Source organism: Myodes glareolus, chromosome 18, assembly GCF_982192425.1.
Source record: "Myodes glareolus chromosome 18, mMyoGla1.1, whole genome shotgun sequence".
Classification (NCBI taxonomy): domain Eukaryota; kingdom Metazoa; phylum Chordata; class Mammalia; order Rodentia; family Cricetidae; genus Myodes; species Myodes glareolus.
In genome coordinates, this window is record NC_142043.1 from 7,810,919 (window position 1) to 7,838,537 (window position 27,619).

At 48.3% G+C, this 27,619-nt stretch overlaps 1 protein-coding gene across 1 annotated transcript in view; it reads left to right on the plus strand.

Annotated features, from left to right (window-relative positions):
• Positions 1-11,558, plus strand: part of Rftn1 (raftlin, lipid raft linker 1) — a 202,464-nt gene extending 190,906 nt beyond the window's left edge. The window contains exons 9-10 of the mRNA XM_048445475.3: positions 3,590-3,671; positions 9,933-11,558. Coding sequence (XP_048301432.3) covers positions 3,590-3,671; positions 9,933-10,250 — 400 coding nt within the window. The 3' untranslated portion in view covers positions 10,251-11,558. The remainder of the gene's footprint in view (positions 1-3,589; positions 3,672-9,932) is intronic.
• The last annotated feature ends 16,061 nt before the right edge of the window (positions 11,559-27,619 follow it).

Sequence of the window (27,619 nt, forward strand, 5' to 3'; positions counted from 1 at the left end):
AGAGGAAGAGAGGGAGGGAAAGAGAGGGATAGAGAAAGAGAGAGAGAATCTGACAGACTGAGATCAAGACCTGTAATGTAGATTTTTACCTTTGAGATAGGATCTTATTCTGTCCCAGGCTGGTGTTGACCCCATACTCCTCCAGTCCCAGCCTCCTAGATGATAGATATGAGCCACCATACCTAGTTGGTCTTTTAATATTATTACTTTAATTCCATTTTCAGTCAATGAAAGTGTACCCTGGGATAATAAGGGCTTTGCCCAAGATCACAATGCTGATCAATGCCCCCATGAGGTGGATATGCAACCCCAGAGTCTTAGGCCTGGCTTATGGGATTCTTTACAAGTTCAGGTTCATGGGTGCTTTCCCCTTATCCTTGAGCCTTGTCATACAAACCCTAAAAGACCTCCCATCTATCTTTCGGCTCCTCCTGACTTTCCTTGGGGATTTAATTATAGCTGCAGTTCCCATTTCATGGGTGAAAAGTGAAGGTCAGTAAAGTCCGTTACCACAGCCCAGGAGTTCAGGTCCCAGGGCTGCACCCAGAGCAACAAAAAGAATGTCTCCAGAGCAGTGAGAATTTCTTCTCTATCTGAGGGCTAGAAATGCACACTTTCTGATGGTAACTTAAGAAGAAAGGAACAAGCACATACTTTCCTGATGGTAGCCTTCTCTTTTACTTCAACTGAAGAAATCCCTTTCTGAAAACCTCTGTCCACAGAGCTATGTCTCTTTACATACAGCTACATAGCCCTTCTTTCTGTGTCTCTCAGACGTCTCCTTCTGCACACTCAGGTACATCTCCCCTTCAGTATACATGCACACACGTGCACACACACACCCTTCTCACATTTCTCCTCTACTTCTCCTTCTGCACACTCAACTACATCTCCCCTTCAGTACACACACACACACACACACACACACACACACACACACACACACACATACCCCTCTCACATTTCTCCTCTACTTCTCCTTCTGCACACTCAGGTACATCTCCCCTTCAGTACACACACACACACACTCACACACACACACACATACCCCTCTCACACTCTCTCCTACTTCCCCTACAGCAAAGCCCCTGGACAGGTATGAATCACATTCTCAGGGTCACACAGCTCTTCTCGAGTAAACAATAAGAAACAGAGCCAAACCGATCACACAGTTTCCCTCAGGCTGGGGAGGTCGAGCTGACCAGGCATGGTGAGTAAAGTGAGCACGTAGCTCTGCAGTCAGGGTTCCCAGATACAGAATGACACTGAAACTCAGAACTAGAACAATGAACAGTTAGCTGGCTCAGCCTTGAGGTTGGGAATACGTGCAGAAAGTCCATTGCTGAGAAAGTTATGTCTACTAAAGTTGCTTCATGCCTGACCTTGAATCAACAATAAACACCTGGGAAACTGTCCTTGTGTATTCATCTCCAGGGGCAACCAGTTTGCTTTGAATTTGATCTGAACTCTAAAATTTTCTGTCTTCGTGACTGAGAATACTGTTACTTTCCTATGTCAGACTGAGTAATGAAAATATCCTAGTATTATTTCTATTCATCAGAATTAAACAGATTAAGCAGAAAGCATCTTCCTGACCACCCACAGCTATGTGTGTTCCCATCCATAGAATATAATATATGCATGAGATAAACACACAAACAGTGGGACAAATACCCAGAGCTTGATTTAGTGGCACATGAGAAAAATTACAGACAGAGACAAAGTTATACGTAGGCAATGGTCTTGTAAGCCTGGCTTCACGAGATTCTCTCCATCAGATCTAGTTGTTCGACTAGTGGGTCAACCTTATGGATATTGATTGTTATCTACTGTATATTCTCAGTGGCCTCTGGTAAAGCTGTTGCTGCCAGATGCTCTCAGCAATCAATCATGAATCTGAGGCCCAGTTGGCAGTAGGTAGCAGCAACAGTGCCTAGAACCTCAGTATGTAGTGCCAGGCCACTGTCCCACAGCTGGCTCCTCTCTGTTGACCTACATTGTTTCCCCTTTCTCATCTCACTACCCAGTGGCCCTTGGGGTGCTGTCTTTACTGAACTCACTGCACAGTTCCTACTGCAGGGCAGCAGCTGCTGGCAAGGCTGATAGCCTGGGCTGGTTGACAGTAGAGAAATGAACATGATAGCCCATGGCCTTTCTGGGCCCCTCTTCTGGATCTTCTGGGTCCTCAGTATCCCTGCCTGTCTGTGACAGCATTTGGGTTTGTTCACTGGATACCACTGTGCTCTTTTAAAGACTAGAACCTCTCCAGGCACAGGCTGATAGAGTAGAACAGAAAGCATCCCAAGCTTGCCATTTTCTGCCTCTGTCATCCTGGTTAAGCCCTGCAGCTCATCTGAGCTACTTTCCATAGGACACAGCCATGGTAAGACTGAGATTGGAGAGATGTGAACCCAGGGTACACAGGGCTGTCTGTCTCAGAGATGCACATGCACTTTCTTCCCTGTCCTTAAGCATCTCAGTATTGGTGGATCTCAGCTCCTCAAACTGAGCAGGTCTATCTGACCTTCCCTGTGTGGGTCTGAGGGTGCTCATGAGCAGGGCTGAGCAGAGCTGAGCTTTTGGTCTGTCGGAGTGATTGTGGGCTGCCCCACAGCAGGGTGGTGAGTCCGAAGTGAGCCCTTAGGCATGAAATCACCAGACCAACCTCTGGCAAACTGAGTTCAAGTCCAGCCTGCTCTAAGAGCAAGTTCCAGGATAGCCAGTGTTACACAGAGAAACCCTGTCTTAAAAAATGGGGGCGGGGAGGGAGAAGGAAAACAAGGGGCTAGAGAGATAACTCCGTGATTAAAAACACTGGTTGCTCTTCCCGAGGACCTAATTCAATTCTTAGGACTCACATGGAGGCTCACAACTGTCTGTAACTCCAGTTACAGGGACCTGACACCCTTGCACAGACATACATGGAGGCTAAACACCAGTGCACATAAAATAAAATAAGGCGAACAAAGGGAAGAGGTGGAGAAAACTGTGGTCACCCTAGAATTTCTGTCAAAGGGACAGCATGATGTCCTGCCTTCTCTGACTGACAGCATTTGAGCTATCTAGTACCCATTCCATCAGTGTGGGTTAGACTTGACTACCGTGTGCCACCTCCACGCTAGCCTGACACTCCTGACATCAACACCCCTATAGGAGCTACACAGTAGCTGAGCATGCTTACCAGCTCTCTCTCCCTCTACCCCCTTCATGTCACCCTGGAGGGCTAAGCTCACTACCCATCTCTATTCTCCCGCTGAGCCATACCATAAGTCCCGAGGACAGACTTGAAAGGCACTCTGTTCCTATTGGGATTCCTAAAGCACTGATATACCCTCACTTAGCCAAGGCACCAGCTGCCACTGTCCATCAAGGGTAGGGGAATTTGTAGCCAGGAGTCAGGAATAGCCAGGCAGCATTGGTTGGTGTCTAAGGTAGCCCTTGGCTTGGGGTGGGAAAGTAGAGAAGGGGAACTCTGACTTCCCTGTCTGGCAGCAACCTTCTTTCACTTCAAGGAAGTTCAGGATTGCTCCGTGGGGATAAGGCTGTATCTCCAGGGGACCTGTACTCATTCTCAGATCCTGTGTTGTAGGGAAGGGAACGTGTCCACCAAGCAGATTGTGTTTCTTCAGAGACCATGTCTACCTCAGAAAACCAAGAAGAGGGAATCAAAGGTAAGAGACATAAGATTTTTCTACCCCGCCCTCCCTGTTTCCTGTTTTTACTTCTGAGCATCTCAGCTTCCGATGGTTCTGTGCCGGCTGGGCCTCTCCCATTTCCAAAGGACAAGGGAAGACACTGGTCCACAATGAATCACAGCAGAGGATGTTGAGATGGATTGTTGAGGCTTCCTGCTGGCCTGACCTTCAGGGCAGATGACAGAGACTGTCACCAGACGGTGCTAGAGAACCCCACAAGTCTATTATTAGGACTCAAAGTCAGCTACAGTTTGACAGAGGCCCGCAGTGACTTGAGCTCATGGTCAGATGCCCTTCCTGGTCTCAAACAAGCTGGCCTGAGCTCTGGCCTGCAGTGTCCCTTGGGACATTGGAGTTTGCTGATCTTGGCCTGGTGAGCGAGTGTATGTGTGTAGTCCTTGAATGGGGATGTGGAGACAAGAAGATGAATTCAAGGCCAGCCTCTGCTATGTAGGAGGCCTTGTCTTAAAACTAAGCCAGAAGTTCATTAATCTAAGTAGAGGAACTGCTAATCTCTTCTTGCTAGGATCCGAGTCAAAGGTCTTTGACTGGCAGTTTGTGGTGTAGACAGATGCCAACATGTTCTGTGGCAGTTTGTGCCCAGGCCAGTCTGTGCAGAGGTTTGCCAGGCACTTTCCTCCTTGCTGGGCTCTTGCCTAGCCTGGGCACATCATCACAGAGGGACACTTTCTGTACTCAGGGTTCTCTCCCTATGCATCTGCTTCTGCTGGGTAATTCTCCTGTGTGCACAATTTGGTTCTGTAATGTCCTCAAAAGGTTCAGGTGCTGATGGCTTGGTCTCTACCTGATAGTGCCGTTATGAGATGTAGTTAAACGTTTGCGAGCTGGGGCAGTGGAAAAAAGCTGTCCATGGAGAGTATGCTCTTGAGTGGATGCTGGAGCCCCTGCCCTTCTCCTCTTTTGGTTTCCCTGTTACCGTGGGTGAGCAGTCTCCAGCCCCCACTCCTTACCTTCATGTGCTGTCTCACCACAGCCACAAAGGCAATAGAACCACCAGACTACAGACCAAATCCTCTGAAACAGTCAGCCAAGCTAGACCTTCCTTCTTTTAAGTTGACTTTCTCTTGAAGTTCTTCATTTATTTTTGTTCATGTGTATGTGGGTATGCCTACACATATCACTTGCCTGGTGGTGCCTGTGGAGGCCAGAAGAAGGCTTTGGATCCCTTAGATCAGGAGGTTGTGAGCTGCCTGGTGTGGGTGCTGGGAATTGAACCTGGGTCCTCTGCAAGAGCATCAAGTGCTGAGCTATAAGGTGCCCTTCTTATTTTATTACCGCAAAACCATATGGGTTATCATGCTATAGGTGTGCTTCTAGCTTCTCAGGGTGAGGCCAGCATGTTGACTGAGTCTACCCAGTTAGTCACAGCTTGGACCTACTGTGCTCTGTTTTGATGGCCATGACAACCAAGTTGCCAACCTGTTTAGCTCTGCACAGCCAGCACCGCTTCCACAGTCCCCACTCTTTGTCCCTAGTGCTCTTCAGACCCAGAGTCCCAGGTAGGAGCGTCTCGTCACTGAACATATTGAAGTGCCCGTGACCATCCAACAAACCCTGTGGGTTGCCCTCTCATTGAAGGAATGCCAAGGTGGTGAGGGCAAGAAGCCAGATGGGCTGGGGTGCAAAGGAAGAAGGCCACTCTCCAGGCTCCGAGATAGGAGTGACAGGTGACAGCAGAGGCGGACCGGAAACAGCTGGCAGTTACCATTAACCACCAGGAGCAGCCAGTCACCACCTGGAAGAATCAGGTAGTGCTCAGTCACAGGCTCTCAGGATGTCACCAGTCACAGAAAGTGACATTCAATAAGCAACATACAAAATTCACTACTAGACATGGAAAGGCTGGACTTCGGCCCCTTAATGAAAATAGCTCGAGAGCCCTTGCCTGGTGTCCTCCTTGTGGATCACCTTGGCTGTCATATGAAGACTTCAGTCTCCCACAGAGGGGATGTGGCAGTGGTAGCCTGATTTGAGGGTAGATTTTTTTAAGTGCAGATGGAACTCACTTTTCTCAGGGAAAAGGTAGAAGTCATTTTTTTTTCCCACTCAGTAAGCCAACTCCAATGGCTGGATCAGGACAGACAGACTGCCCTCCCTTTCTGTGTCCTGCTGTACTCATGTCAAGACTAGCAATGTGGAGCTAAGCAATGGAGTTCTAGCAATAAGAGCTCTCCATGAGACCCTGCAGGGAAAGAGCACAGGCTTCTAGAAAGAACTGTGTGCACTTGGTGTCTCAGTTTCTGGCCCCGTTGTTCACACCTCAGCTACTCCACCTGGGTCTCTGTCCCTTCCTGACCCTGTCAGCAACTATATCCACGCATTCAGTGCTCCTCATATGGCTCCTATAGGCTAGGCTGTACTTTGCCTCCTGGTTCCCTCTCACCATGTGTATTAGTTGCTTTCTCTTTGCCGTCATCAAACCCATGGCAAGAGTAACTCCAGGAAGGGAGAGTTTTCGGGTTCATGGTTTAAGGACGGCTATGGTCCATCGTGGTGGAAGGGCATGGCAGCAGGAACAGGAGGCAACTGGTTTCACCATGTACACAGTCAATAAACAAAGGGACAAGAAGTGGGGCCAGGCTTGAAAATCTCCGGGCCTGCCCCAGAGACCCACTTCTTCCAGTGAGATGACACTCCTAAAGGCCCCACAACCTTCCCAAACAACGCCATCACCTGGGGACCAAGGTTCAAACACATGAGCCTGTAAGGGACATTTCACACTGTAACACAATCCTTGACTTTCCAGACAGTTCTTTAGGGCTCAGCCCCACTTCATTTTTCCTGTCTCTTCCAGAACCTTCGTTCCCAGGGCTTTGCTTACCATCTCTTGCGGACCCGAGCCTCCTCCATCTCTTCTTTCACTTCCTCCATCTAAGGTGCACATGTGGCCTTGCCTGCCTCCCGCTCTCTGGTCCACCTGCCCATTTCTAGAGTGGCAGCACCCCCACGGGGCCATCCTCACCCCGTTCTCCTAGAAGTCATAATGTAGGAGAGTCTTATGTATTTCTGTTGCTTTCGTTGGCTAATTAATAAAGAAACTGCTTGGTCTAATAGGTCAGAACATAGGTGGGTGGAGTAGACAGAACAGAATGCTGGGAAGAAGGGAAGTGAGGCAGACACCATGACTCTCCTCTCCGAGACAGCCGCAGGTTAGAATCCTCCTGGTAAGCCACCACCTCGTGGTGCTACACAGATTATTAGAAATGAGTTAGATCAATATGTAAGAGTTAGCCAATAAAAGGCTACAGATAACGGGCCAAGCAGTGTTTAAAAGAATACAATTTGTGTGTTATTTTGGGTGTAAAGCTAGCCGTGCGGGAGCCAGGTGGGAACGCAGCCCACCGTTCCTTCTACACTATCAACCCTAGAAACTCTAGAATTTCTCCAGGATCGTGGGCCCAACTACTCCAGTGTTCGGGTAGCAGGCTTCCCCTTCAGAGACAAAGTGGTCAATTCAAAAGGCCAGTTTAGGACTGAAGGGATGGCTCAGCAGGGAAGAGTATTACTGCTCTTGCAGAGGACCTGAGTTTAGTTCCTAGCACCCACATGGTGCCTGACAATGGTCTGTAACTCCCATTCCATCTTTTCTTACATGTTTGTAGCAAAAACATCTATGTATGTAAACCTATATGTAGACAAAAAAAATCACACACAGAAAATAAAAATAAACCTTTTTAAAAAGACCAGTTCAAGGCTGGCACAGCTACTCATGCCTATGTCCCTAGGCATAATTTCTCTGTAGCCTTGAGCTTGTGACTTTGTTCCTTCACCTCCCTGGTAGCTGGGATTAGAGGCTTGTTCTACCAGGCCCAGCCCCTGATTCTGAGCTGGGTAGTTTAGCTGGATTGAGCATCCCAGTATCACAGGCATGGTGGCTAACAAAAGCCCTGGCCCTGGGCGGCCTGTAGTCCTTTGTTGGTTGAGCTTAGAGACCCCTGCCAGTCCTCAAACTGAGGCGTGCTCCTGAGGTGTGTCCCACCCTGCCTCAGAGACTGACTGAGGGCAGGCTGTGCTCCTGGCCTTGCCCGGCTTCTGTGTGTTTCCTCTGGAGCCTTGGGGTCTGAAGCCATGGTGCAGTTTGTTATGTGGTGACTGCCGCAGTCCTACAACGAGGCCTGCCTGAGACAAGTGTGGCAGAGCGGGGGCGAGAGGCTGAGGAAGCCCTTCCCAGTGGACACCAAGAACTCATGAGCTGAGGACACAGGAAGCAGTATAGTCCTAGAAGGCCCTATTTGTTTGGGTAGATCCCTCTGTGATGGCCCAGCAGTTTAGAAAGTGGCTTGGAAAGAGGCTTATCTACTCACATGACAGGCCAGATGCTCCGGTGGCCCTGGAAGGGCCTCGCAATCTGGAAGCTCCTATCTTTTTCAGGTCAACAAAACGTAGTGGCCATCTACAGGACACTTTGAGGCCAGGCTTTCAGAAAGACTGTAGACATTTTCTGGTGTGTTTAGCATGGGCAGGAGCTGTGACTGTCTGGGTTCATGGTAGAAAGAGGCACATCTCCAGGTTGGCAGAACTTGAGATTGGACACCGTGCATCCACAGCAGACACTATTCCCATTAGCTGTGGTGTGTGGGGTGAGGGGCAGCTGTGAGAGAGGAGAGCACCACAGAGATAAGAGTTTGCTCAGAAGATGACAGCCACCCAGCGTCAGAGCCAGGACGTGGGCTCAGCAGCTCGAGGTGCTTTGCTGTGTCCGCAGGCAAGCCTCTTAGCTGAGACAAAAGTACGACTTCCACTGACTCCCCCAACTGCTGACAGCGCCACGGATAAAATGCAAGATAGCATAAGCAACTTCTTACAAACTATGGAAAACGTCAGGAGGTTCTGTTTGGGGACACCCTTTCGTGGGGGATCAAACCAGAGAAATGTGGTGTCCAGAGCTTAGAGACAATGTCCAGGACATTCTGAAAACTAAAGGTTGTTTCCTTTTCCTTTTCCTAATTGATGGCACTATTCCAGGAGGATTAGGAGGTGTGGCTTTGCTGGAGAAAGTGTGTCATTGGAATGGCAATTGAGGTTTAAGAAGCCCACGCTGTTTCCAGTTAGCTCTCTCTGCCTTGTGCCTGGATCAGATGTGAGCTCTCAGCTACTGCTCCGGCGCTGTGCCTGCCACTGCCATGCTGCCCCCCCCCATGATGCTAATGGATGCTAACCCTCTGGACCTGTGAGCCCCAAATTAAACTCACATTAGATCCTTTCAAAAAAAAGTTGACTTAATCATGGTGTCTCATGCCATCCCAACAGTAGAAAAGTAAGACGGCTTAGGCTCCTGAACTCTGGGGTGACATGAACACCCCTGCTAGCTCATTTCCTCTAAGTGTATATTTGGCATAACCGCTGTGGTGCAACCGCAATGGAAGAGGAGACTAGTGAGAACTTACGGGCAAAAGTCCCTGTTTGTCTCTGGAATCACAAAACAAACTGAGAAATCTGGCCAAGGAGGTCCAGCTGGACCTTTCTCAGCATCCATCCCTGTCACTGGGTGCTTGACCTTAGGGCTCCTTTCACATGAGCCAGTCTTAGTGCAGTACCTCTGTGAAGCAGGCTGGAGGTGGATCTGGGTAGAGGAGAAGCTGAACTGAGAGGGACTGCCTCTCCATCTCCAGGGTACTGTGAGCTGGGGAGCTTTTCACAGTTGGAGGGGTTGGGTTGTTATGAGCCACTCAGAAGAGGCATAGGTTTGCGGGTTGCCTAGGCACCTCGTTCAGCTTGTCAGAGGGGGCTGATAGTAGGCATGGCCCCTGAAGCTGTGGGAAGGAGCCCACAAGTTCTGCAGGGCTGTGTGGAGTCTGCACACAGCACCCTTAGCCTTGTGCCCTGGCTAACTCGTGAAAATCAGGAAGACAATGTCTGCCCATTATCTACTGGCCCATGGCCAACTCACAATGGGAATGAATAACTGTAGGCCTGGGTTCTAGAGAGGGCAGCTTCCCATCTTCTGTTTAAACCTCCAAATGATGCCTCTTCCAGAGAACTTGCCTCCTTTGCCACGGAGCCAATGGTACCCTTCTCCCTCCACGGCACCCACAAATCTAGAATGGACACACAGAAGTGTTAAACAGGCCGTGGGGGTGGGAAACATGGTTGGAGTCGATCCTGGTGTGGTGGTGTCTGGGAACCTGGGAACTGTTGGGGTTGGAGACAAGAAGTAGAGGAGATTAGAAGGCTCCCAAAGACTGTTTGTTCATCTCTACCCTTTCTGCTTCCTAGTTCCAGTGGCGATTCTCCCGGGAAGAGAACCACAGCAGGCAGACAAGGAAAACCAAAGGGAAACGCAGCACGCGAGACAAGCAGCAGGCAGAGGAGAATGAGAAGAATCTAGAAGACCAGTTCCCCAAGGCTGGAGATGTGGGAAACTGTGTGCTGGGGACACAGCAATGGGGCAGAGCCTCTGAGGAACGGCAGGGCTTGAGGGCTGTGCAGAATGGTCCTGCTGGCCACAACAGGGACTCGGTGGCCGCCAGACACTCAAATCCCAGAGTGGAAGCTGAGCTTGCTGCAGGGCCCACTCCAGCAGAGGCAAACTGAGTCCATGATTTGTGCTAGGCTTGCAATGTGATGGCAAACCTTGGGAAGCTTGCTAGCAGCTGGTTCGTTCTGTGTTACCCTTTGGCTTGACCTATTGTTAGCTCAACGGGCCCAGTGAGGGCTGGGCTCTGGCAGTATTGTTTTCTGAACCGCCACTGGAAAGCTGTCTTAATGATCCGCTTACGGTAGAGTGCAAGGTTGGGCTGTTCCTCCTAGACTTCAGAGTTGGAGGTCCGGTTCCTCCACTTCCCCTAAGGAAGGGCATGGACCATAGAGCACCTGCGCTGCCCCGTGGGGCTCCAGGGCACATCTGGGTCAACTTCTGGGACTACTTTGCTACAAACCAAGATTTTTCGCTCACTCTTACATGCTGCTGCTATGGGCCAGTACTTCAGTAACTTTAACCCGCAGCTCTTTCAGGCTGCCCTTCTCCGCCTGAGCCCGGCAGCTCTGCACACTGCCCCCTTCCATGTGAACCTGGAGGCCCTGCTGTGTTGGAAGGTGGTGATGTTGGGGCGGGGGAGGTGTTTAGACAGACACCTCCTGCATTTCTCAGAGTAGTTCTATAGATACTGCTGATCTGGAAACAAACAGGTAATTCCCTGTGCTCCTGCTCTTACAGGGTGTTCAGAAAGTATTCTGTGTTAATATTAATGCCAAAAAAAGTGTTGTTTTGAATTTTTGTATTCCACACATCTTTGAATACGTTCTGTCATTTTGGGCGGATGGTAACTGGGTGCCCTTGCGTGCTGTTTTTGTTGATGTGTCATTGACTTGAGTTGTTTGCTGTGCCTGTCACTTGTTTTTACTGTCCATAAAGTGTGGTTAAGGCTTTAAGTAGACGCATCTGGCGAGCCTTGGAGAGAGAACACCATTGTCTCGATAGAAACAGCCTGTCTCTTTCTTGTTTAGTTACTTAAAGCAATAAATCGTCCGAGCTCAGTGCGTGGTGTATTTACCTTGTCACTACAGGTTTGGCCCGGTGTAGAAGGACTCTGCCCCTCAGGCCCTGGTCACAGTTTCTGCCTGCTGGCAGTGTGGTAGTCTGTGGCCAGCAGAGCCACCTAAGCAGAGCCACCTAAGCACACTGGGGTTTCAAGCTTTGTTTCAAACAAACAAAAAGTGGAGAGTGAATCGGACGCCACCAGGTGAGCAGGAGATCACAAGCCGGTTGTGAGCAAACTCTTTACCATCAACAGTGATTCTGCAGTGTGGTTTCTAAGGTTTTAAGTAGGCTGTTTAATGAGGAAAATCTTTTTCATTTTCAAGTTTATTAAAATAAAACCTATAAAGCTTCGTGCAGACATATCTTTTTTTCTCATTTTATGTGTACAGGTGTTTTGCATGTGTGTATGTCTGTGTACCCGTTGCGTACTCAACCTGCTGAGCCCAGAAAGGGTGTCAGATCCCTGGAGCAGTTCTAGAGGGTTGGGAGCCTCCCAGCCTGGAGGGCTTTGGCCACTCAGCTTTGGTACATGTTTCAATAAGTAACATTTATGTTTTATTTGCTGTGGGGAGATTCTTGAATTCTTTGGGGATGTTGTTTCAAAATCGGGCTAACAAAGGATCCTGGTCTATTAGGGGGTTTTCTGTCTTCTTTCCTTTCCTTTCATTCCCTGTTGGTTCTGGCAGGATTCACTGTATCATGGAAGTTCTCAAACTAACTGTACCTATACAGTTAACAAAAGCCATATAAATGCATTGTGTTTTGTACATGAATACCATTCCATAGTCCGGGGCCACTAAAATGTGATTATGTCACAAAATGAGATACGGTATCGTTCCTTCTCATCTGTTGACTCCGTGTCTAATGTAATTAAAATCATCTGGGTTCTTTTTCTTTCTTCATTTTCTCTGCACAAAACATTTCTAAGTGTATTAATTCAGAATTATAGAAAGTTTTAAAACCTTTAATCACATGTGAGAATTAATTTATCAAGTGTGCTTCCATAATCTTTTTAATTAAAATACAATTGCATCATTCTCCGTCTTCCCTTTTCTCTCGCCAGCCCTACCCGTGTGTCCACCTCACTCCTTCTCAAATCCATGCACTCCTTGTAAAATTGTTCCATGTATGCACACACGGACAACATACATAAAAACAACTGCTAAGTCGGCTTGCTGTATGATTGCGTATATTCTTTCAGGGCTGGCCACTTGGTACTGGGTAAGTAATCGGGGAGGTCATCTCCGGGGAAGACTAACCCCCATTTTCAGCCGTTCTTAGTGTCTAGCTCTTTGCTTAGGGATGGGATCATGAGAGTTCCCCTTGCAAGTTAGTGTCTCTATTGGTGCGTCCTCGTTCAGGCCTTGTTTCAGCAGCCATGTCGTTGCAGTAGCATCTGTGCAGTTACCCTGGCATTTCAGGAGACCCCGTCTCAGCAGGTGGCCTAGCCCTCTGGCTCTCACTGCCTTGCCCTCTTTTCTCCCTTTGTGTCCCCTGACTGCTAGGTGCAGGAACCTCTTGGAGAGGTGTCCGCTAGGGCTGAGAACCCCACCATTACTGTTCTCTGCATTTTTACCTGTTGTGGTTTTCTGTAATGGGTTCCATCTACTTCAAAGAGAGGCATCTTTGATGGAGACTGAGAGCTACGCTTTCCTGTGGGTCTGAGGGTGAGTATTAAAATGAAGTTGGGAATTATGCTGCCCTAGTTAAGTGGAAGTGGTAGCTCTCCTCCCAGATCCATGACCTCACTGCCCTGGGTAGTTAGCTGGTTTCTGTCACCAGGCAGGCTCCTTCCTGTTGAGGGGACCTCAAGTCTCCTGAGAATGCTGTTGGTCACTGTCAAGAAAGGTGCCACTACTACACCTTCCGGGAGCACCCTGGAGGGCTGGTCATTGTGGTTGATAGATGTCACAGCTAGACAGGATTATTGGTTGCCCCCTCATGTAACATGAGGGGCCGGCTTGTTGGGGTTTCTGTCCCACCCGGCACCCCAACAAGTTGGCAAGTCCCAAAGAGAAATCACACACAGGACTCCATAAGGTTATAAACTGATTGGCCCTTAGCTCTGGCTACTTATTAGCTCTTATAACATATATTACCCCATTATCCTTATCTATTTTAGCCACATGGGCTCAGTACCTTTCTCAGTGTGACAGCTTACATGTTGCCTCTTCGGTGGTCTGTGTAGGAGTGCTAAGGAACCTTTCTCCTCCCTAGCCTTATCCTATTCTCATTACTCCGCCTCTACTTCCTATCAGGTTTTCCTGCCTATACTGCCTGCCTGGCCAATCAGCATTTTATTAAAACATGATTGACAGAATACAGACAATTCTCCCACACCCTCACTTGGCAGTTCACGTAGCACCTTCTGCTACCATTAAAGCTAGTCCTCAGTGATGAGGTTTTTGGGTCTGATCCCGTTAGAATCTTCTGAGTCCCATATCCAAAGTGCATGGTGTCTTCAACCATGGGGACTTGCTTCAACACCTGGGAGGCAACTGAAGGCAATGCAATAATAGCTGATTATTTCGGGAGTCGCCTGGACTCCCCTGACCAATAGCTCGAAAGGGTATCTTTCATGTTTGGCAATTATGTTGTTTGTTAGATTGTCTATGACTTTTGTGAGCAGTATTGTCAGCCTGAATGGCATAACTTCATTAAAAATACTTAAGCACATAGACTTATATGTATTGTATGTAATTTTAGTTAAATAAGCAAGAATATAGTTCCTCTTGGCTTTTTAAATCATCCCAAGAGCTATTTTTCCCTCTTCCCTCTCTCTCCTTCTGTCCAGGCCTTCCTCCCTCATTCCCAATTAATATCCCCCTCGTCTTGCCCACTTTCCCCATTCCACTGTCTCCTTTCTAGTACCACACACACACACACACACACACACACACACACACACACACACCCCATGGTCCCCTTTTACTTCCCTGGTTTCTGTGGTTACTTCAGGTTATAGACTCACTTATGGAGATTCCAAGCCAGGAGCCACAGATGAAAGAAAGCATTTGTCTTTCTGGGCCTGGATTCCCTTACTATAACATTTCCTAGCTCTGTCATTTACTTGCAGACTTCATGATTTTATTTTTCTTTATAGTTATGTAGTATTCCGTTGTTTATATGGACATTTCCATTCTTTCTCTGACTCTCTCTAAGATTCGCTTTGTGTTTTGAATAGATGAGGTCTAATCAGGAGATGCTTCCATGGGTTACTGAGGAGATGGTGTATTCTGGTGTCGTGTGGAATACTCTGTAGAAGTTTGTTAGGTACATTTGATAATATAAGGTCATTTAATTCTGACATTTCTCTATTTTTTTTCTTGTTCAGATGCTTGTCTATTGAAGAAAGGGGGCATTGAAATCACCTACTATTAATATTTTAATGTTAATCTGTATCTTTAATTTCCATAGTGCACTCTTTGTGGAACTGGGTGCACCAACGTTCAGTGCGTGTTTCTCAGTTAATTGTCCCCTTGATTAGAATGAAGTGTCCTTCATCTCTCCTGATTAATCTGAGTTTGAAGTCTGTTTTGTCGGATGTTCTGTGGCCGTGCCTGCTTGCTTTCTAGTTCTGTTTGATTGGAGTATGGTTTTCCCCCCTTTCACTTTAAGGAGTTCCTGTCTGTAAAGCCAAGTTTCCCGCAGACAACAGAAAGATGGGCTTTGTTTCTTAATTCCGATCAGACAGCCTGTGTCTTTTAATGGAAAGTGAAGGCAATTAATGCTGAAAGTTAGCATTTAAAGGCGTGTGTGATTGCAGTCGTTTTGGGGATGTTTGTTTTCCTTTGTGTTTTGGTAATTATAGCTTCATTTATTTGTTTTTCTTCTGGAGTCTCCTGGCTCTGCTTATTCCTCCCTGAGTTCCTAAAATATTGCTTTCAGTATTCTCTTTAGGGTTGTTTTGGTGAACATGAATTCTTTTGGCCTGTTTGTATGGTGCAAAGTTTTTCTTTCTTCAAGTATGGCAGACAGTTTTGCCGTATATACAATTGACTTTCAAATTTTCTATTGAGTTGAATGCTGTGGCTCACGCCTTTAATCCTAGCACTCAGGGGGCAGAGGCAAGTAGAACTCTGTGAGTTCACAGCCTGCCTGATCTACATAGTGAGTTTCTGGCCAGCCAGGGCTACATAGTGAGACCCTGTCTCAAATAAATGAGTAAATAAATGTTTCCATTGAGAAAGCAGCTGTCGTTCTGTTGGGTTTTGTTTGTTTTAATGTAACTTATGCTTTTCCTCTTGCAGCTGTCAATACTCTCTCTTCCTTCTTTCAGCTGTGATACGCTGCGGGGGAATTTCTCTTCTGATTTTTGTCTAATATTTGCTTCTTGTATCTGTGTAGGTGTCTTTTCTTTCCTCTACGATCTTGTTGAAAGTCTGGTCTCCGCCATTGCCCTGGGGTTCTTCTGTCATCTCTGTCTAGAATTCACAGATTAGGGCTTTTCATAGTGTCCTGTATTCCTGTTTGTTCCTTTCCTGGGTTTTAAATAGTTTCCTATTCTTTGCTTGTGTGGGCTAATTCCTCTCCTTTATCCCAGGCCTAACGACTTAATGCCCTCTGCCGTAAGGCTTGTCTTCTCATTGGGTGATTGATTCCATCTTCATTTCTGCTTGTATTTTCTTCAATATTTCTGAATCTTTCTTGAACTTGGCTTTCATATCCCAGACTGTCATTGTCATTTCATCTTCTTATTCAGCCTTATTTCTGTATTTTCTCGGGCATTATCTTTAAGCTCCTTGAGCTACGTATTTTCTCTTCTCTGAACTCCATGATTTCCTTGTTTTGTTTTTACATTCTGGGGTTCACCTAGGTAATTCTCATCAGAGAACATTTCTAAAGGACTGATGGGATGCCTACTATGTTGATCATTTGCATGCTTGTATTTCTGTAACAAGACCTGGGCCTGTTGATTTCTTTGGTCACTGCTGTGTCTGACAGGGACCCAGCAGGCTATGCGGACCTTGAATAGGATGAGGTCAGATGACTTGGGGCTGAACTGGAGCACAAATGACTTGGTCCAAGCTTGGAGGTTGGGTGCGGAATGGGTGTGGCTAAGATTACTGTGCTGGGCACTGGATGTGGGACCTTGAGTAGACTGGGATTGGGAAGGCAGTGGAGAGTAGGCTCAGCAGAGTCCTGAGCACAAGATGTCCAAGGCTGGGCTGAACCTGCACATTGGGTGTGGAATAGGGATGAAGTCAGGTGCTAAGAAGGGGGCTTCAACTGGTGTACAGGGTATGTATCCTGTCCAAAGTCTAAAGGATAGGGGTGGCAGGGGTAGGACTGGCCATCTAGACTGAGACAATCCGTTACTGGACCCAGGCTAGACTTAGGAAGCATGGGGAGAGGAGGGTCAGGTAGACTCACCAGGCAACCCCAGTACAAGATGTCAAGAGCTGGTCTGGGCCTGGATGTTGCATCTATTGGAGCTGTTTTACCAACCCCTCATACCTCGGCATCCCCTCAGTGCGGTAAGTGGACGGTCTGGGAATGACCTCAACTTGGAAATTTTTTTTTAAGCTCCTCGGAGATTGTAGGGTGGTTCTGAAGCATGGCCAAGATTGAGAACTGCTGGCACAGGGCTCCACAAACAGCACCAGGTGGGTGTGTGTGAAGGGAAACTCTTTTCCAGATGGTTAGGACTAGGGCCTAACCCCCCAGCCGGCGCTGGTCCCGCATGGGTCTCTCGGGCAGATTTCTGAAGGGAAGCTGCCTTCGCTCTGGTGCGGCCTCTGCTGAGATGACATGGCTAGCTTTGTTTATATCTGCTCCACATAAGCTAGAGCCGTTTGGGTAGGGGGACTATAACTGAGACAGGGCCCCCACCAGATTGGCCTGTGCGCTAGCCTATAATGCTTTTCCTTAGTGATTGATGTGGGAGGACCCAGCCCATGGTGGGTGGTGCCACCCCTGAGCACATGTTCCTGGGGTGTATAGGAAAAAGATTGAGCAAGCCAGTAAACAGTGCGCCTCCTGGACCCCTGCACAGCTCCTCCCTCGTGGGTCCTGCCTTGAGTTCCTGACCTAATTTCACAGAATGATGACCAACGGACAAGCTGTAGGACGAAACCAAGCGTCTCCTCCCCACGTTGCCTTTGATCATGGTGTTTTAGCACAGGAACAGAAGCCCTAACTAGGCACGGCGTAGTCTTTGCAGCTGTGGTTGTCACAGAAGTCATTAAGGAACGAGGGGTTGTAGGCCAGCAGATGCCAAATGTCACACCCTCCGAAGCTGGCACTTGAGTCTGAGTCTTTCACCAGAAGGCACTTGTATTCAGACACATTCTCCTCTGTGACCCAGACTGGGCTTAAATTTGGGGTCCTCCCATCTTGCACTGTGAGCACTAGTATCATAATATGTGTTGTTAGGTTTTAGCATGAGTTGGGCTCCAGCAGGGCCCCGAGGTGGGTGAAGAATGCGGGCAGGAGACAAATATGCCATACAGACAGCTTGAGTGCGGAGTTTATTGAGACAAAGGGGATGGGGAAGGGAAGAGAGAATGGGAGAGAGAGAGAGAGAGAGAGAGATGCGGGGAGTGGGGAGAAAGAAAAGAGAGACAGAGACAAAAAGCTGCCTCCTCAGAGAAAATGGCAGAAAGAAAGAGTGGGAGTGGGTGGGGCTTCTCTTAAAGGGATAGGGTGCTGTCTGCCATGCACACAGGCGGGATGCAGGGAACAGGACTTGATGATTCACTGTGCCAGTTTCCCAAGGGGCGGGGCCAAGGTCTGCTTCATTGCTAACATGTGTCATCACATCTGGCCTAGGAAGTGTGTTTGAGACTCAATCTTGACCTTTTCAGAGGTTCAGTAGGGTTGGAGAGTGGAGTATAGCGTCACTGACAAGTCAGTAAGGGGAAATGTTTTAGTCACTGTCTTATTGCTGTGAAGAGACACCATGACCACAGCAACTCTTATGAAGGAAAACATTTTATTGAGGCTTGTTTACAGTTTCGGAGGTTTAGTCCATTATCGTCATGGAGAGACGTGTGGCAACATGCAGGCAGACATGGTGCTGGAGAAGGAGCTGAGAGTTCTACCTCTGGATCCACAGGCATCAGGAAGAAAGAGCACCATTCTGAAACCTCAAAGCCCACCCCAGTGACACCCTTCCTCCAAGGCCACACCTACTCCAATAAGGCCACACCTCCAATATGAGCCCATGGGGGCCATCTTCATTCAAACCATCACAGAAAGTAGATGAATTTTTATCAGATACAGGTAATGAAAAGCACTCATGTTGCTCCCGAAGCACAGGACCCACAGACCAAGGCTGGAATTTTGGAAGCTTGAGGACACCTATGTGAAGGAATTGGGGTACCACTCTATACTGGGCATGTGGGTGGGATTTCATCTAGACAGAGCTGGTTGGAATGTTGTCTGCATGTAGTCTGCACCTGAGTGCTTGGGTTAATTCTGTCACTTTGAAGTATGAAAGGGGAGCTGAAGGAGTTTACTTTACCTGGTTTTGTAAGCATTAATACTGTGCGTGTGAAGAGTTTGGTCTGTGGGCAGAAATGGATCATGATGCTCGCAAGTGGTGACAGCGCTTGCTAGTCTACTAATCTGACCTGGCATCTGTAGGCCTCAGGACTTTCTGCCTCTCAGGTAGTGTGTAACCACAAACAGACGGGATGTAAACCACTTCAGGCCTTACCTTTAAATATGCTTGGGACCCGAGTTCTTCAGTTCCAGCCCCCTTGGTGTAGTGGTTAAAGATGGAACATGAAAGGGAGGTGTTGATACCCTTGGCTTGGCTAAGCTAAGCCACTGTGATGGAGAGGCTGGTCCTTACTGAAGTCTAGTGCATCCCATTTTAGCTAACAGAAATGCGACAGCAGTATTTATAATGTCCTAATTTGTATGGTAGTGATTGTTAATGACAAAGGTAAATACCTGTTGGCTCCTTGTCAGACCTTTGCATCTCTAAACCATACATGTTTCACTGAAGTAGCTGACCATCAGTGGAGCAGCTTCACTGGAGTAGCTGACCATCAGTGGAGCAGTTTCACTGAAGTAGCTGACCATCAGTGGAACAGCTTCACTGGAGTAGCTGACCATCAGTGGAGCAGCTCCAGAAACCATTAGCAGCCTGAATTCGAACGCACGTCTCATAAAGTGGGATTCATCTGTTGTCTTATCAAATAAATCACAGATGATTCATGCTGGAAATGCTTTCTAGGAGCAGTTCTCAGTGCTGGCAGTGCTTCTCGACAAGACCATGCTGATTTCAGACCCAAAACTCTTACAGCACAGTGGGTATTTCGTATCCAGCATGTTAGGGCAGCAGCATGATCCAGACTCCGTCATGTGGGGCTCACGGCACCCAAGAGTTAGGATGTGGGGTAAAACAGACTGCAAGAAGGAGAAGGGGCAAGGATGGCATGCCCGTGGGTGAACGGGAGCTTACAGACTCAGCTGGGGTGACAAGGCCTCCTTCCATAGCCCCGTGGGAAGGTCACGGAGGCCCTGCTGCGTGAGGAGAGCAGGGTGGGCCCCTGTGATTAGCTCTCTGTCCCCTTGGCGACCTGCTGACTGCACAGCTTCCCCAGAGAACGTGGGTTTCCTGTACCTGGAACAGGAAAGCATGCGGATGTCACATCTCAGGGCAGAACTCACTGGACCTTTGGCTGGGGTTGTTGAGGTGGACGTTGCCAGAGAAGGAAGTAGAGCAATATTTGTCACAGGTTCCTGTTGATAGCACTTGTTTCTGTGGCCAGACAAGGAGAACCAGGCTCAGCATGGAAAGTCTGGCTCTGGGAATCTGGCGGGTGCTTACTTCCATAGTACTGCCTGTGCCAAAACCCTTCACGTGCCCTCCAGCAGGTAGAGGCCTTCGTGAGACCTGTGTGCTGACATTCAGCATGCTCTGTGGTGGTGGGTGCCGGGGAGACCTTAAGAAGGACTTTGTAAATAGTGGCAAGGATTCTGGTCCTGTTTATCCTGCTAATAACTTTGGCCAGGGACAGAGGCACACTGGTCAGTTTTAAGCAGAAAAATGACAACATATTTGCATTTAAGAAAGAGCCCCTGGGCTGCCGTAATGGTGATGTGCAGAGGGCCCGTGTAGGTGTGGCCAAAGGAGCTAAAAGGCTGGCGCTTGCTGCCTTTAACAGGAGAGGCTGGACAGGGATCCGAGAGGATTTAGTAGAAAATTGGTGGGATTGTGACTGGGGAGCGAGGGTGCCGCTGAAGTTGCCAGTCTGCTAGAATCAGATCAGCAGCGCATTTCCTTACAGATACAAACAGTGGCCTTGCTATTCGCCGTTCTCTAGACCCTCCGTGTGCATCTGTTTTCAGGACTCAGATGACCAGTTAACGTGACTGAAGTGTCCAGGGAGGAGTCACTGAGAAACAGAAGGTACCGAGGGTGCGTGCAGGTCACAGGAAGGAGAACTGCCTTGGGTGTGAGAGCCAGAGCTGAGCTCTGCACCCAGGTCTTACTAATGGTGGTGCTGCCCCCTCAGCGGGGTACTAGGGGTGAGCCCCATGGCTGTCAGCCGTGGGACTGTGTACTGGGAAGGGAATAGAGAAGAGCTCCTCCAGAGATGGGGTCTGCTGGCCGCTGAAAGAAACACCGCTCACTCTGTAACTAACAGAGCCAAGGCTGTGCTTCTGTATTTAGAGATGTTGCCCACTAGGTATCAAGTTCAGAAAGGTTCTAGAGTTTCCTGCTGCCGTATCTCACCTATCGAGGTGAGCATTGAAACGTCCCTTAAACTTCATAAACCAGAGCAGGCCTGGAGAGATTGGGGCAGGGGTAAAGAACATGGGGTGTCCTGCTCTAGCAGGAGAGCTGGCTCAGTCCCTTGCATGCCTGTGGAGTAGCCAACAGCCACCTAACTCTAGCCCCAGGGGGTCGTGTACCCTCTTCTGGCCTCCATGGGCACACATACTCATGTGCACAGATACACGCACATAATTAAAAGCTAAATACCTTCAAAAACAAGAAAATAAATTACCTTAAAATATTCAGAAAGAAAATTCATAATCATTAAATATCCATGTTACTCACAACTCTGAAGAGTAGAGATAAAGCTAAGATAAAGTAGGGACAAAGCTAAATGTAAGAAACCTAAAACCTGTTTAGTGACACAATGTCAGAGAAATGTCCTTAAGGACAGAGATGATGTCCATGTATCAAGACTTACAGAAGGAACACAGGAACATCCATGTATCAAGGCTTACAGAAGGAACACAGGGCCGTCCATGTATCAAGGCTTACAGAAGGAACACAGGGCCGTCCATGTATCAAGGCTTACAGAAGGAACACAGGGACATCATGTATCAAGGCTTACAGAAAGGACACGGGGACATCCATGTATTGGATGTTTACAGAAAGAACACAGGGACGTCCATGTATTTGTGGTCCGTAGAAACCCTTGAATGAAAATGATCAGAAAAGATCTTCCCCGTAACAAATGTTACAGTCACGCATTAACACTGCAAGGCAAAAATGTCTAAACCCTGCAAGAAAAATCACCAATTCCCACTTATGGGCAACCTCATTAGAGAGCAGGATTTTATAGAACAAACCCAGTTCAACCTAAAGGGAGTTATATGCTCCAATACCCTAAGAGTAAGGAACTTCAATTTACAGTAAAATTTCTTGGAACTGTCACCCACATTGACCGTAATGTCTCAAGTGTTTCTAAGCCTACTCTCAGTATTCACTCCCACTATCCATTTGTCAAGGTCACCAAGACTTCCAGTTACCAAGTCAGCGGGTTCTGGTAGAACCATCATAGCAGAAACAGGGCTGACCAGCCTATCATCAAAATACTTTCTTTATGTGACAAATTTTTTGCCTCTTATCTGTCGGTTAGAGCACTGTCCGTGTCCCTTATGAGCTCCAGACCTCAACAACCCTTGACTTAGATACTTACAGCCACTGACAGGGCAGGGGCAAGTTGAGACAAGATGAAACACACACACACACACACACACACACACACACACACACACGACTGTAAAGCATGAAAAATAAGCCATAGGTTCAAAAAAAATCTCATTGTTCATCCTTATGGTTGCTAAAGCATAAATTCAAGATATATTAATTGGTAAACTGGTTAATTTATAAGGGCAAGGAAACACCAATCCTGTGCCCTTTGCAGATTCAGTTGAAGTAATTGTTCATGAGGGCAAAGTTCTTTATCCGATAATCAGGGGTAATGCGTTCGGGAAGTACAATAAACAGGTCATTAATCCTTAGTAATTAATGGCTGCCAAGATAATCAGGTGAAATGTTAGGAGACCTTGATACTAGGTGGATCGGGTGGACAGACATTTAGGCCACTGTTCCTTCCTGACTGACATTAACAGTGAGACAGCCCATGTCTCATGTGCTACAAAAGGAAGTGTGTGCACTTTATAGTGATGTACTCTTGCAAAATAAAAACAATCAGCTCTGATGCTAAGGTCTAGATTTAATTTAATGGCCAGTTTACATGAAACACAGAGGGTAAGGGGCCATGTTAATAGCACCTTGTGGATACAGTAAATTGGGTTTGAAATGTCAGAATCTGCACAAGAAAGACAGTATCTTCAACAAGGGAATCTGGCAGGACGTAAGCGTGTGAGTATGCGGGGCAGGATGTCACCTATTAGCAGAAACTTAAAGACGTCTGCTTTCTTTATGTTGCTATTTTTAATTGTGAGTGTGTGCATGCGTGTCTGCGTGAGGATGGTGTGCAGAATCTTCTGCATCTTCCCAGAGCTGGAGTTCCAGGCGGTTGTGAGCCATCTAGCAGGAATCGAACTCGGGCCCGCTACAAGAACAGCGTGTCTCCAGCCAGACATGAACTTCCTGTTGTACAGGCCTGAGGATCCGGGTTCAGATCCTCAATACCCATGTGAAAAGCTGGGTGGAGTGGCTGCGTGCCTGGAATCCTGGTGCTGGGAAGCAGAGGCAGAGGATCTGACTGAGATGCTGAGCTCTAGGCTTAGCGAGAAGTCCTGGTTCAGAGCAATAAGGCAGACAGCAGTTGGGGAAGGGACCTGCACGCATGCGCGGCACACACACACACACACACACACACACACACACACACACACACACACAGACACGGGACTTCAATCTGACGTGACTTGGGGCTGCAGAGACGCACAGGATGTGAGCGTGTTAGACAATATTAAGAATCACTGTGACTTTGTTCTGTGTGTGACAGCACTAGCTATGTGAAGGGATTCCTCTGTTAGAGATACATACGTAAGAATTTATAGGTATCATGGAAAAGCCAAACAGAGTACCGCAGACATGCAGCAGCATTTATTGTAATGTCTCCCACTGTGACATAGAGATGGAATTTCCCTGAGATTCACTTCTTCCCTCCCTCCACCCTTCCGCTAGAACTGGGGCCCTAGGGGCTGTCCTTACCTCAGGGCTCCACTACCGCCTGCAGAGAGTGCTCCTGCGTGTAGAAAGCCCCTCGACGGGAAACTATCCCGCAAGGCCCAGCATTTACTGTTTTCTAGGATCTGTCCTGCTGACCTAGTCTTGTCAGGAACACTTTCACAGACTCTCAAGACTGAAAGAGTCTCTTTTAAAAAAATTAATTAGATTTATTCCCTTTCGTTTTATGTTTTGTTTTCTCTTCCTGTTTGTGCAACACATGTGTGCCTCGTGCCCCCTGAGGTCACAAAAGGACATTGGAACCCCTGGACCTGGAGTTAGGGATGGTTGTGAACCAGCATGTGGGTGCTGGGAGTGAAACCCCAGTCAGTCTCCAGCGAGAGCAGTGGGTGCGTGCTCTTAACCCCTGAGCCAGCCCTCCAGCCTCCCCAGCATTCTTTAATGGGCTCCAGCTCTGGGTACAGCCTCACATAGCAAATGTTTATGGAGTCTATGCAAACACCACCGTGCTAAGAAAGAACAGGGTCTCTGCCCACACAATGGAGTGAGTTGGGTGGAGTCAGCGCCACTGCGTGTCCTGAAAGACAAGGAATGGCAGTGAGTAGTGACAGCGCACCCACAGTGTTATTAATATGATCGCATTAATCTCCTTACAGCCTCACGAGTGGTAGTCATGCCTCTTCAGATTTAGATACAAGGGTAAACTTTTACATACAGCAAAAATCACCCAAGCAGCTTGAGCACATCAGGTACCTAGGAGACAGCGTGAGAGCTCAGCACAAAGGTTCTCCTAGCCGCTGCCCCTCCTTCACCCTTGCTGAAGTTTCCTCAGTTTGAAAACTGAGGAGATGTGGACCAGCCTGGCAGCAAGGGCAACTGGGCGTTCTTGCCCCGCAGATCACAAAATGCTTTCCAGCACCCAGTGCTGAAAGGAATAACAGTGCAGCCAAGCAGAAGCCATGGCCTAGCCCACATCAGAGGCTCACAGTGGTGACAGTAAGTCAGGGCAGGGGGCAGTCTTAGCTGGGATCTCCAGGCAGGTGGCTCTCTGGCAACAGCAGGCACACAGCATGGTGCTGATGACAGGGTGGCCTTTCCTCTGCTCCCATCCCATGCTGCTCTGGAAAAGGTCCGCAGACACTGCCACGCTTGTCACCACGCTAGGGCTAGGCTGCTTTTCTGGTTGACAGAGAGCATCTTGCTGACCCCGCCCTGCATCTCACTGTGCTGCTCCTGAGCCTCTTCCCAGCTCCAAAGCCCCACCCTCAGCTAAGGCTCTAAGGGCCAATGATAAGCTAGGGTTCCTCCTGGAGCTCAGGGCTTCTCACCCTCTGTCCTCAGTGCAGGTGACCATTTCCTGGGATGAACACTGTGCTACCCCTCAGGCTCACAGACCCCTCGCTCATGCCGAATCTGGAATATAATAATGTCATGCAATTGTGTAGCAATGTTTTAGTCAATGGCAGGTCATGCAACAGTGACCTCTCAGTGACATGAGAGTCACCTCTGTTTGTGGATGTACATTCTGTAATGTCTGCACAACACTGGTCACCTAACAGCACACAGCTCAAGGGGTCATCAGTCATGGACAGTCCTCTTAAAGCCTGACAAAACTCAAAGCAAGACAGTGGCTGCACGGCGAAGCTGACCCTCTTCATTCAGGCCTGCTGAAGAGACTGTGTTTAGGCCTGAGAGTCCCTGGAATGTGTACAACAAGAGAGAGAATGAGCAACCTACCTCCTCTCACCAGCTTGAGAATAGAATTCTCAACTGTGCCTCCTGGGTCCAGCACTGGGCTGTCCTTGCTCAGTTCTTTGTTCCCTAACACTGTGGGCCCAAGACTGCTTGCCTCTGGTCAGCCCGTGATCGGTATGTTTCCAGCTCTAAAGAAAGACAGACAGAACTTTCACGGGAACAACCCTGCGATGGCTGTGATCATCTTCCGTCCCACTCTGGGGATTGCCTTCCAGCTCCGGACTTAGGAGCGAAAACGCTGGGTGTTGGCTTCCACCACCCACCTGCCAGAGGCAGGAACAAGCCTGGAAAAGGCGGCTCATAACAAAGCAGACAAGCAGGACCAGGGAATGGCTCTACACCACAGTCAGTCCTAAGTGCATTTCCCCAGCCTGTCCCACCACGAAGGCAGGTTCAAGGTGAAGTAAGTCACCCACACCTTTGCCCTGAACAGAAGGCACCCTGCTGAGGCACGGCACGGAAAAGGTTTCCCTGCGGCCTTTTCTCTTTCTCAAGCTTTAGCGATTAAGCAGCAGTTTCTCCGCTGGAGCTTGTAACTGTCTCTGGTCTTTTGATCTTCCTGCAGCTGCAAGGCCCGTGCCTTCTCTTGCCCACATCCTCACTTCCGAGAGCTGTGACAGTTGGGGGCTTCCTGTGCCCAGTGGGTCCGGGCTGCCTCACTTTCATCTTTCTCTGTGACCCCGTGCCCATCTGCAAGTCTCGTGATTCTTCGGGAGTCTGTGATGCCCTGCAGACTTGTTTTGACCTTAGCTTGTCTAAACCGGGTCTCAAGTATTTCAACTTAGCCTTGAATTTGCTGTGTAGCTGAGGCTGGCCGTGAACTCCTGATCCTCCTGCCTTGGCATTTCAGGTGCTCGGCTCGTAGGGATGCGATGCCAGGTCTGAGCCTGCGGACTCCTCTGCTTACTCAGTCCACAAGCCTCCAAATCACACAAGACCCCCTCTCTGTGTCACTGAATTGCTAGTATCCTCAGCAGTAGTGGTCTGTCCTGGTTAAGATGTGTCTGTTAAATTTTATCTGAATTGATTAAGCCTCCCCCCTTCAGAGAAATCAGAAACCTACAAAAGAATTCCACCCATTTATTTATCACATACTTATTATGTATTAATTGGTATGTATGTATTGGTATGTATTTGTTGCACATAGAAATAGGTTTTAGGAAAGTATAGCATGCTCTCTGATTCATTCACCCCACTCTCCCTTCTCCCAATAATCCCCCAGATGGTTTTATTCCCACTTTCACATCCTAAATACCTGTATTTTTATAAAATACAAACTAGCATGCAAAATAATGGGTTTTCTTATGGCAGTTTCATACCCACCTTGTTTCGGGTGATCGCCCCCAGCTCTTCCTTCTTCCTATTCCCCTCAGCTCCAGTTTGTGCCCTTTAACCCCAGAAGTGCCCCTTTAATCTGCCACATGTTGTTTGTGGACAATAACCATTACATAGACTCGCTTAGTGTGTAACCACCCCCGCCCCCCATCGCCGTACTTTAACCAGAGTTCACTGGCGCACTTCACACGGGGCAGTTTTGCTGTTGCTCTCTCATAGCCGGCTCTTTTTTATTTTTTAATTTACTAGATTTTTTTTTTTAAAAAATACCAATCCAAGTTCCCACTCCCTCCCCTCCTCCCATTGCCTCCACACCCCCTCCCATCCTACCCCCACCTGATCCTCAGAGAAGGAAAGGTACATTTCATAGGGAGCTCTTTTGTCTTCCTGCTCTTTGTGGAGAGTGGCTGAGTGGGTGGTGCGGGGTGCAAAATGAGGGGTGAGGTAGGTATTAATTTCAACCCCTCTAGCAATCAACACGAGGCTTCCTTCTAGGGGCATCTGTAGATTGAGGGTCAAAGAGCTCTACCCACTGAGAGCCACTTCAGAGTCAAGTGTGCGCCGAAGCAAGCAAGCAAGAATCCTGTAGCACTTTGTGGCATCCTTCTTGTAAGTGAGGCTGCTGGGATGACCTGCAGTTTATCGGTGCACAGACAGATCTGTATGGTGTGCTCTCAGCTTCCCCAGGGCCTTGAGACCTGTTCTGCTTGTCCATCCTGCAGGTCACTCGCTGTCCCACCCTTGTGACATAGTCCTCTGGTGCTTTTCAAAGAATGCATAGCTACAGAGATGTTTGTTGTTGGATGAGGAACAGAGCTGACAAACTGGCAAGGCCAGCCTCTGGAGTGTCCTCAGGGCTGAGAAGTCCCCAGTTAGACTCAGCCAGACTAGTGCTGTTTGCTGTTGGATGAGGAACAGAGCTGACAAACTGGCAAGGCCAGCCTCTGGAGTGTCCTCAGGGCTGAGAAGTCCCCAGTT